At 43.1% G+C, this 12,133-nt stretch overlaps 1 protein-coding gene across 1 annotated transcript in view; it reads right to left on the minus strand.

Moving 5' to 3' along the window:
• Positions 1–5,670: 5,670 nt before the first annotated feature.
• The window catches only part of LVRN (laeverin), a 62,085-nt gene continuing 55,622 nt past the window's right edge, over positions 5,671–12,133 (minus strand). Inside the window, exons 18-20 of the mRNA XM_038769888.1 lie at positions 9,193–9,330; positions 6,954–7,032; positions 5,671–6,442 (exon numbers count right to left, since the gene is read on the minus strand). Coding sequence (XP_038625816.1) covers positions 6,296–6,442; positions 6,954–7,032; positions 9,193–9,330 — 364 coding nt within the window. The 3' untranslated portion in view covers positions 5,671–6,295. The remainder of the gene's footprint in view (positions 6,443–6,953; positions 7,033–9,192; positions 9,331–12,133) is intronic.

Below are 12,133 nucleotides of genomic sequence, written 5' to 3' on the forward strand. Positions count from 1 at the left end.
AACACAGATGGCAAGAACATTAGAACGATCTTCCAAGTCCGCCTTCCACCGCTGAGGAGGAGGCCCTTTAAAGCTTAGAAAGCCATCCAAAAAGCGAAGGCGTGACTGCAGGTCCAATTTTTGAGGCTGTAACTTTTGTAGTAAAAATCATCCAGGAAGAGAGTGGGTGGGGAGGAGGGGGGGGAGAGGGAGGGGCGGATATTGTCCAGGACTTAGAACCTGTGCCAAAGTTTGACAACCCGCACCCTGCAGCATCCCCCTATTAGGGAGCTAGAAAAAGCGCTTAGTTCCTTTCCTCTGGACAGGTGATTGAGCTTCTCCTCTTGAGTTTTTGGTGCATACCTGGAGGAGGAGTTTAGATATTTAGTTTCTCTGAGCTAGGAAGGGTGGATGGATGGATGGAAGGCTCAAGTGAGTTAACTTTTTACAAAAAAACCTTAGGGAGCAAATAGAGGAAAAGGCGAGGGCTAATTTTTTTTTTAATGTATTTGTTAATCACTTACTATGTGCCAGGCACTGTTCTAAGCACTGGGGTAGATACAAGCTAATCAGGTTGGACACAATCCATGTCCCTCATCATCATCATCATCAATCGTATTTATTGAGCGCTTACTATGTGCAGAACACTGTACTGAGCGCTTGGGAAGTACAAATTGGCAACATATAGAGACAGTCCCTACCCAACAGTGGGCTCACAGTCTAAAAGGGGGAGACAGAGAACAAAACCAAACATACTAACAAAATAAAATAAATAGAATCCGGCTCAAAGTCTTAATCCCCAATTCAGGAAGCAGGGAAGCAGCATGGCCTAGTGGAGGGAGCACTGGCCTGGGATTCAGAAGATCGTGGGTTCTAATCCCGCTCCGCCACTTGTCTGCTGTGTGACCTCAGGCAAGTCACTTAACTTCTCTGTGCTTCAGCTTCCTCATCTCTAACATGGGGATTGGGACTGTGAGCTCCATGTGGGAAAGGGGCTGTGTCCAACCCGATTTGTCTGTATCTACCCCAGCACTTAGTACAGTGCCTGGCACGTAGAAAGCGCTTAAAAAATACCGTAATTATTATTTTTTCGCAGATGAGGGAACCGAGGCCCAGAGAAGTTAAGTGACTTGCCCAAAGTCACACAGCAGACAGAGAGTGGAGCTGGGATTAGAACCCAGATCCTCTGACTCTCTGGCCCCTGCTCTATCCACTAGGCCACACAGCTGGAGCCCCGTAACGGACACAACTGAGAGCAGTAACAGTAAGAGAGGAGCCAGCGACCAAAGCCCCTTGGTGTTCTGGCGAACTCCTGATGAAAGCAGCAGCCTGAGAGGGAGGAGCAGGAGGAGGAAGGCGGAAAGGAGGTAAAGAGGGGCAGAGACAAAGAACTGGAAAGGCAGATGGAAAAGAAAGGGGAAAGGAAATAATGCTGGCCAAGTGTCTTTGGTCAGAGCAGCAGCTCAGTCAGCAGGAAAGGAGTGAGAAGACATGGAGAAGAGGAAGCGATTGTAAACTGAGTCAGTAGATGGAGGAGGGAAGGAGACAGATCTGCAACCTGATGAACAAGGAATTTATTCTGACTGAGATTCAATCAATCAATCAATCGTATTTATTGAGCGCTTACTGTGTGCAGAGCACTGTACGAAGCGCTTGGGAAGTCCAAGTTGGCAACATATAGAGACAGTCCCTACTCAACAGTGGGCTCACAGTCTAAAACGGGGAGACAGAGAACAAAACCAAACATACTAACAAAATAAAATAAATAGATAGAATAAATATGTAATAGATTCACCAGTTAGCAAGGTGCCCTCACAGAGTAGATGAGGAGCAGTGTGGCCTCGTCAGAAGGTCATGGGTTGTAATCCCGACTCCGCCACTTGCCTGCTATGTGACCTTGGGCAAGTCACTTAACTTCTCTGTGCCTCAGTTACCTCATCTGGAAAATGGGGATTGAAAATGTGAGCCCCAATGGGGACAGGGACTTGGGTCCAACCCTTTCTGCTTGTATCAATCAATCAATCAATCGTATTTATTGAGCGCTTACTGTGTGCAGAGCATTGTACTAAGCGCTTGGGAAGTCCAAGTTGGCAACATATAGAGACGGTCCCTACCCAACAGCGGGCTCACAGTCTAAAAGGGGGAGACAGAGAACAAAACCAAACATACTAACAAAATAAAATAAATAGAATAGATATGTACAAGTAAAATACATAAATAAATAGAGTAATAAATATGTACAAACATATCTATCAATCAATCAATCATATTTATTGAACGCTTACTGTGTGCAGAGCACTGTACTAAGCACTTGGGAAGTACAAATTGGCAACATATAGAGATGGTTCCTACCCAACAGTGGGCTCACAGTCTAGAAATAATAATGGTATTTGTTAAGCACTTACTATGTGCCAGGCACTGTACTAAGCACTGGGGTGGATACAAGCAAATCGGGTTGGACACAGTCCCTGTCCCACGTGGGGCTCACAGTCTCAATCCCCATTTTACGCATGAGGTGACGGAGGCACCGAGAAGTGAAGTGACTTGCCCAAGGCCACACAACAGACAAGTGGCAGAGCTGGGATTAGAACCCAGGACCTTTTGACTCCCTGGATCGTGCTCTATCCACTACACCATGAGTATCCACCCCAGAACTTAGTAGAGTGCCTGTCACATAGTAAGTGCTTAATAAATAGCATTACTATTATTATCATTATTATTATTATTAGTGATTGCATGAATGCTAGACTCAAAGGAATTTAACTTCAGTCTAAAGTTGGGGCAGTTTATGACCAGCTGGGGAAAAGTGGCAGGAGGAGCAAGGAACAGATGTCTAGAAAGACTGCATAATTATAACTCTGAGGAGACTGTAGCTAAAGGTAATATATGTCAATCAATCAATCAATCAATCAATTGTATTTATTGAGTGCTTACTGTGTGCAGAGCACTGGACTAAGCACTTGGGAAGTACAAGTTGGCAACATATAGAGACAGTCCCTACCCAAATCAGTCATATCTATTGAGCACTAACTGTGTGCAGAGCCCTTTCTGCTTGTATCAATCAATCAATCAATCATATTGATTGATTAACTACTTAGGAGAGTCTAATATAACAGAGTTCGTAGACACGTTCCCTTGTCCACAACATGCTTACGGTCTAGAAGTCCTTTTAGAAGTCAGATGGTGCTGGCGAAAGGCCTTCAGCTTCCACTGAAGAAGCATTTTGATGGGTTTGTTTTGTGACAGATTCTGGACATATTTATCATGTAGACTGAGGAATACAAGTTGGAAGTGGAATAAGGGGTGAAACTCATAATTGTTTGGGGATTTTGTAAATATCAAGGACAACACGTAACCTGCTCTTAAGTGTGGGTATGAGTCAATTTCATTATGAAAGGATCATAATTTATTGCACATGAAGAGAGAAAGGACCTGGAAAAATTGACTACAGCTGCCCAATAAAGGCATAATCTACATATAATAATAATAATGACATTTATTAAGCACTTACTATGTGCAAAGCGCTGTTCGAAGTGCTGGAATAATGACGGCATTTGTTAAGTGCTTACTATGTGCCAAGCACTGTTCTAAGCGCTGGGGGGGGATACAAGGTGATCGGGTTGTCCCAGGTGGGGCTCACAGTCTTAATCCCCATTTTCCAGATGAGGTAACTGAGGCCCAGAGAAGTGAAGTGACTTGCCCAAAGTCACACAGCTGACAAGTGGCGGAGCCGGGATTAGAACCCATGACCTCTGGCTCCCAAGCCCGGGCTCTTTCCACCGAGCCACGCTGCTAGTGTCCACAAGTAGGGAATACCGAATTTCACGCAGAAGAATGGGGCGGATGAACCTCAGAAGGAGAGGAGGAGGGTGGAAGATCCCTGACCTCGAGTAATCAATCCTCTTTTCCAATTGTACATTTTCAAACTGTTTATAATTTTCTTAGGATCAAATGTAGAGCTGCATATATGTTGCCAACTTGTACTTCCCAAGCGCTTAGTACAGTGCTCTGCACACAGTAAGCGCTCAATAAATACGATTGATGATTTAAAATAACTGGCAGCAATTAGGGAAGGAAAAAAGAGTGTACAAGCCAAACAAGTTAATGTAGTCATAGGCAAGAAAGAAAAATAAAAGACACTTTATTAACTACATATTTGGATGATTTGCAGAAGGGGGGTGAAAATGCCTCAAGAACTGTTTAATTCTTCATATGTCATACTCTTGAGAAGCACAGAAGCTGTAATAGGATTTGTATACATTTCCCCAAATGACTTAGGCAGGAAGGATAAACTTTACAAGACCGTGTGAGCCCTCTGTGCCACAGTATGTTTTTATTTGATTTATGGCCTAGAGAGCTGAAGTGGTTAATCTATATAACTATTTATAAACAGGGTGGAAATGACAAGAAATACAGAAAATTACTCTAAAAATTAAACTGTTTTAGTATAATTGCTATTTAATGATGGTTTCTATTAAGCACTTACCATGTGCCAAGCAATCAATCAATCAAGGCTATTTATTGAGTGCTTACTGTGTGCAGAGCAATGTACTAAGCGCTTAGAGGAGCACAGAAGAATAAGTAGACACTATCCCTGTCCTTGAGGAGTTTTACAATCTAGTGGGGGCTTTCAATCTAGTGGGGAATACTGTGGAAGATACAGATAATCAGATTAGACATAGTTCCTGTTCCACATGGACCTCACAATCTAAGAAAGAGGGATTACAGTAATTTATCCCCATTTTACAGATGAGGAAACCAAGGCCCAGAGAGGTTAAACTACTTGCCCAAGGTCACACAGGAGGCAAGTGATAGAGCCTGGGCTCTCCTGAATTCCAGCCCTATGATCTTTCCACTAGGCCATGCTACCTCCCAATTGGAAGTAAAACTGTTCTTTTTTATTGTTTAAATTAATAAAATTTTATCCATTCGAAGAAAACTGTAGCTTTAGCAAAGAGCCTCTGTCTGAACTAGATTATAATCGGAAAGAAATGCATTTATTTAAAAGGCTTACAAGGAAAACCCTTGGATTTACACATAAAACTGATTCATATGAACTTCCTGTGTGTACAATGTGTACCTACTGCTCTAAATCATCATCATCATCAATCATCATCAATCGTATTTATTGAGCGCTTACTGTGTGCAGAGCACTGTACTAAGCGCTTGGGAAGTACAAATTGGCAACATATAGAGACAGTCCCTAGCCAACAGTGGGCTCACAGTCTAAAAGGGGGAGACAAAACCAAACATACTACAAAATAAAATAGAATAGATATGTACAAGTAAATGTAATTGTCTTCTTTTAATCAGGGATAATGTAGGAATAAAACCAGTAAATTGTGTGATTCTCAGCATGTGACAGTTCAAACACAATTGTGCCACGCAAGGAGCCCAGTTTCTAATTCAGATTCAATTGGGCTCAAATAAAATTAATGTTTGAAGAGGTTTTCTGGGATGAATTTAATACAACTCTGAGTGCCATAGTAAGGATGGAATGTTCCCTATTATTTAAGGATTTCCCTTTGCCACTGGGACAGCTAGCACAAGATTTCTTTGTGTCGTGCATGTCTCAGTCCACAAAAATCGTCTAATGAAAGTGTTCCCTCCTATTACATGTAAAAAGGAGGTAGTGTGGTCTAGTGGAAAGAGCAGAGAAGCCAGGTTCTAATTCCAACTCTTCTGCTGGCTTGCTGTGTGACTTCGGACAAGCCATTTAACCTCTCTGTGCCTCAGTTTACTCCTCTGGAAAATAGGGATAAGAAATTTGCTCTCCATACCTTTTAGATTATCAGGCCCGTGTGGGACAGATACCGCACCTGATCTGTTTATCTTGTGTCTAGCTTAGTGGTTGGCATATAGTAAGTGCTTAATAAATACCATAGCTGGCTTAAATAAACCAACAGAGTCTGCCATTGTCTACATGTGTCACAAGCTATCCCTCCTGGGTTATTTCTTCGAGGAGCAATTTCAGTGTATTTCATGGCCAATAATATAGCGTTGTTGCTGAACTGAGCAGTAGAATAGTCTTTTTCAAGGGTGTGAAATTCTCTCTCTCACGGAGCTAAATATGACAGACAGCATGAATGATTTGAAATAATGATTCCTATCCTCTTCAGTATTCACTTGGTCTCAGGACCTTCCTCTAAATGAAACAAATAAAAAATTAGGACACTTCTGTTGGGAGCAGTAAATGCCCCCTATTCTAACCCCCAACAAAATATGTGATTCTTCTTTGTTTGAATTCCAAGCTGTTTTCGAATAAAAACCGAAAACAAACCACAGTGTTAAATTACAGGATAGACACTGTATAAAGTCAATCGGCTATATTTTTCTTTAACCAATTAGCAAGTCTGCTTTTCCTCTTCTCATTGTTCACGTTGGCATTCCTTATTATTTGCAATTTCTCTTCCGTTAGAGTTTTCTGCTCCTCTGTGAGTATACACGCGAAAAGACGCTGCAACTAAAAAGTTCAAGATGTAGTTAGTCGACAGAATTAATCTAATTTCCCAGTTTTCCTCCGAAATTTCAGACGGCCTTCGGGGCATGGAGTAGATTGCACAATAGCTATTAAACCTCAGTCTGCCGAGAGAGGGGCCAGACTGCCATAGACTCGACGGGAATGCTATGGCTCTTCTCCAGATCTGCCCAGCCGGGCTGAACGTTTTCCCCGCTATTCCGAAGGATCGGGGCTGACCAGTATGGCTTGATGCCCTGAATGACAGCACCTGCGCTGGATGGGTCCCTTCAGGGGGCACGACTGGGACAAGGCCAACAACTTAACATCCTGCTGGGATGCTGGAGAAGTTGCTAGGAAGTGGCCATGGAGGCCACCAGCTTCCCAAGCCATTCCGACTTCTGAGCTCGGTTTTAGTAATGATCCCCAGGGAGGCCTTTCTGCCCTCTGTGGCTCCATAACGTGCCAGATGGAGGTGATTCAATGAATTATCTTTTATCTCGGGCAAGGTTCTTACCTCTAGGATCTGTGAATTTGAATGTATATGTCTGCCCAGAATTTGTGTTAGCATCTGTAATGAAGTATCCTCTCCGTACCTATGGTACAGTGAGAGATCAGTCAAGAATGGGAAAATATCATTTCACTATCAAACAATACTTCATTCCATAAATTCATAAAATGCATGCACACGCGCAAAGATTCCAAGTTCCAAGTGTTAATTGATTAACACTGCAGATGAAATTCTTTATAAGGTCTTCTTTTAAAGCCTTATTGAAGGCGTATCTCTAGGCTGTAAGGTCACCTCTAGACTGTAAGCTCATTACGAGTGGGGAATGTGTCTACTTTCTCTTGTACTGTACTCACCCAAGCGCTTAGAACAGCGCTCTGCACATAGTAAGCTCTCAATAAATACCATTGATCGCACTTGGATTTGCACCCTTTACTGATTCCCAAATCTAGAACTCCAGCCTTGAGCTCCCTCCCACTCTGCAGCCTCGCATTCCCTCCTGCCTTCAAGACACCTCTACTTGGACGTCCTCCTAACACCTCAAACTTAAGGTGTCCAAAACAGAACTCTTTATCTTCCCGCTGAAACCCTGTCCTCCCCCTGACTTGCCCATCACAGTAGACGGCACCAACATCCTTCCCGTCTCACAAGCTCGTAGCCTTGGCGTTATCTTTGACTCCTCTCGTTCAACCCACATATTCGCTCCATCACTAAGTCTTGTCACTTCAACCTTCACAACATTGCTAAAATCCACCTTGCCCCCTCCTACCTCGCCTCACTACTCTCCCACTACGATCCAGCCCGCACACTTCGCTCAATGCCAACCTATTCTCTGTACCTCGATCCCATCTGTCTCGCTGCTGACCTCTCGCCCACGTCCTACCTCTGGCTTGGAACGCCCTCCCTCTTCATCTCTGACAGACTATTACTCTCTCCACTTTCAAAGCCTTACTGAAGACACGTCTCCTCCAAGAGGCCTTCCCTGACTAAGCTCTCATTTCCTCTTTTCCCACTCCCTTCTGCCTTGCCCTCCTCCCAGCCCCAAAGCACTTATGTATATATCCGTAATTTATTTATTTATATCAATGTCTGCCTCCCCCTCTAGACTGTAAGCTCCTTGTGGGCAGGGAACGTGTCTGTTATATTGTTGTGTTGTACTCCCCCAGGCACTTAGTACACTGCTCTGCACACAGTAAGTGCTCAGTAAATATGATTGTTGGGAGCAGGATGTTGGAGGCTCCTTGTGGGCAGGGAATGTATCTGTTATATTGTTGTGTTGTACTCCCCCACGCACTTAGTACAGTGCTCTGCATACAGTAAGCGCTCAATAAATATGATTGTTGGGACCAGTAGAGACGCCTTATTTTTACCACAAACAAAATACGTGGTTCTTCTTTGTTTGAATTCCAAGCACTTATCTGTAATTTATCTGTATTACTGTCTGTCTTCCCCTCTAGACTGTAAGTTTGTTGTGTCCAGGGACTATGCCTATCAACTCTGTTATACTGTTCTCTCCCAAATGCTTAGTACAGTGCTCTGCACTCAGTAGGCACTCAATAAATACAATTATTTGATTGGTTAAAATAGAATTACATCCATTAATATAGAAGATAATAGGGAAAATATTATTTACACCTGCTGTGTAGAGAAGACTGTATCTCTACTGGTAAACATTTAGTGTCCAAGAATTGCCAAGCAATTTACAAAGATTATCTTTGACTTTTCCAATAACCCTGGGTGGTAGGCTGAGGGGAAGGTGTAATCTCCATTTCACAGAGAGAAGTGGAAGAAGAGGTTAAGCAACCACTCCAAAACTCACGTGAGTCAGAAGAAAACCCTCAGAGGGAAAGAGATGTACTTCTACCTCTGGTGTCCTAAACCATTAATTAATAAATTAATTAATAATAGCATTTATTAAGTGCTTACTATGTGCAAAGCACTGTTCTAAGCGCTGGGGAGGTTACAAGGTGATCAGGTTGTCCCACGGGGGGCTCACAGTCTTAATCCCCATTTGACAGATGAGGTAACTGAGGCCCAGAGAAGTTAAGTGACTTGCCCAAAGTCACACAGCTGACAATTGGCGGAGCTGGGATTTGAACCCATGACCTCTGACTCCAAAGCCCGGGCTCTTTCCACTGAGCCACGCTGCTTCGACCCCAACATGTCATCCCTCTAAATAATAACTGATTTCTGATTATAAATTTTAAGTCAAGCCAGAGACCAAAATCCCATCTGGTCCGGTTCTTACCTCTCATTTACAGCTTTCCAATTGGTGAGTAGAAATTCCTTTGCTATGTGCCATCCAACTTCAGTTGCTGCTACAAGCTCAATTATATTTGTTTCATTTGTTTCAATCAAAGACTGGTTGAGTGAATAATGTAGATACCTGGCAAAAGCACATTTAAAAAAATATATCAAAATTATACAAACAAGCCTGCCCTGAAATCTCAATCGTTTTGGAATGTATTTTGCTGAAAGCGAATTCTGTCATGTATCTAATGCACCACTACACGCATTAGCAGAGTACTGAGTAATAGCGGGCATTGTTCTGTAAAGAACAAGTGCTGTCAGGCCAATATTACCTCCTTCTCTGACAGGAAAGGCAGATCAGATTGGGAAAGCAAAAAGTACACAGAAACGTATTTTGACTTTATCAAAATAAATACAGTCTTCTAGACTGTAAGCTCGCTGTGGGCGGGGAACATGTCTACCAACTCTGTAGACAGGGAAGCAGCATGGCCTAGTGGCTAGAGCACGGGCCTGGGAGTTGGAAGGACCTGGGTTCTAATCCCGGCTCCGTCACTTGTCTGCTGTGTGACCTTGGGCACGTCACTTTGTTTCTCTGTGCCTCAGTTGCCTCATCTGTAAAATGGGGATTAGGACTGTGAGCCCACTGTGGGACAGCGTCTGTGTCCCACCCAATTAACTTGTACTTAGTACAAGTACAATGCTTGGCACATAACAAAAATTACAATTATTATTATTACTCTCCCAAGCACTTAGTGCAGTGCTCTGCACACAGTAAGCACTCAATAGATATGACTAATTGATTAATTAGCACCAATTTAGAGTCTGTCCTGACTTGCATTTATTGATGAACTGAAAATGCAGTGGAGTCAGTAATCGTGGGTAGAGGGGAAGGCCTATCCTCTAAGCTCCTGTCTGGGGCCAAAGAAAGTTCTTTGGGGGGCTTTGAGGGGAGGGAATGGAGCTCTCTAGCCTCTTCTCCCACTCTCTGGGGTAGACAGATGGTAACATTAAGATTAAGAGTATTAGCCCCCTGTGGGACAGAGAGGCATCCAGTTCAATCCTGCTAGATTGTAAGATTAATAATAATAACAATCATGGTATTTATTAAGCGCTCACTTTGTGCCAAGCACTGTAGTAAGCATGGGGGTAATACAAGGTAATCAGATCCCGACATGGGATTGACAGTCTAAGTTGGAGGGAGAACTGGTATTACCGAATCCCCATTTTGCAGCTGAGGGAGCTGAGGCCCAGAGAAGCAGCGTGGCTCAGTGGAAAGAGCCCGGGGTTTGGAGTCAGAGGTCACGGGTTCAAATCTCGGCTCCACCAATTGTCAGCTGTGTGACTTTGGGCAAGTCACTTAACTTCTCTGGGCCTCAGTTACCTCATCTGTCAAATGGGGATTAAGACTGTGAGCCCCCCGTGGGACAACCTGATCACCTTGTAACCTCCCAAGTGCTTAGAACAGTGCTTTGCACATAGTAAGCGCTTAATAAATGCCATTATTATTATTATTATTATTATTATTATTATTAGAGAAGTGAAGTGACTTGCCTAAGGTCACACAGCAGGTATGTGGCAGAGCCAGGATTAGATCCCAGGTCCTCTGAGTCCCAGGCCCATGCTCTTTCCACTATGACTTCATCGTAATGTACTCTCCCAATCTAATACAGCGTTCCTCAAACAGTAAGCGCTCAGTAAATACCACTGATTCATTAATTGATCTTTCAAACAGAAATTTTCTCTCTCTGAAATCCCTTAAACCCTCATTTCCACCTTAGAGGGCTGACTGAGTGATTTTTGAAAAATGAACCCGAGTCACACAGGATCGATTTGAATGTCACTTCATTACCAGTAATAGCCACAATAATGATAGTGTCATATCTGTAATTCCCTTCTTACACCATAATCCCCTACCACACCAAATTCTACATGGGCCATTGTTCCTATATTCACTAATGCCGCTGGTATTCTCAGATCCTTGGGCCCCGCAAATCTCACAGGGCGTTTCTGCATTTGTAACCGTCGCGTCTAGCAGGATTGTAAATTACTTTTAGGATTGACCCACTGTGCTTCAGTCTGCGATCGACCCACGCTTTGTACCCGGCCCATCGTTCCAACTGTAGCATGGTCCGTGGGCTGGAGGGACTGTGGCGTTTCCTGTTAAGTTAGCGGTTCGTGGAATGTTATCCTCTTAGAAACCTGATAACTACCGCCTTCAGTAAAATTCCCTGCCATTTACAATATAGGCAGTCCTCAAACTTAGGACACGATTGGGTCCTGAAAAACTACATCTTAAGTCGCAATATTGTAAACTGAATTCAATTTTCTCATCAGAACAATGAGATTGGTTCCCCCTCGTCCCCCTCTCCATCCCTCCCATCTTACCTCCTTCCCTTCCCCACAGCACCTGTATATATGTATATATGTTTGTACATATTTATTACTCTACTTATTTATTTATTTATTTATTTTACTTGTACATAGCTATTCTATTTATTTTATTTTGTTAGTATGTTTGGTTTTGTTCTTTGTTTCCCCCTTTTAGACTGTGAGCCCACTGTTGGGTAGGGACTGTCTCTATATGTTGCCAATTTGTATTTCCCAAGCGCTTAGTACAGTGCTCTGCACATAGTAAGCGCTTAATAAAAACGATTGATGATGATGATGATGATGAACCAAAGTCAAGATACCCTGGTCTTACCAGACTTACCCACTCAACTAATATAACTACAAGTTATATTACTCATCATGAACATTAGACAATAGCCTTTTTAGAGCCCAAATTTCAAAAACCGCCCCACTTGCCAAACTGGCCCCTAAGTTGCCCAATTAAGAGATCTATTATGAACCTGAATATGTTTTTCTTACTTAAATGGAAGTGGAGATGAGAAGAATGTGGATGTGAGGTGTCACAAACGCACGAGAACCCTACTTTAAGG

Source organism: Tachyglossus aculeatus, chromosome X4, assembly GCF_015852505.1.
Source record: "Tachyglossus aculeatus isolate mTacAcu1 chromosome X4, mTacAcu1.pri, whole genome shotgun sequence".
Lineage (NCBI taxonomy): Eukaryota > Metazoa > Chordata > Mammalia > Monotremata > Tachyglossidae > Tachyglossus > Tachyglossus aculeatus.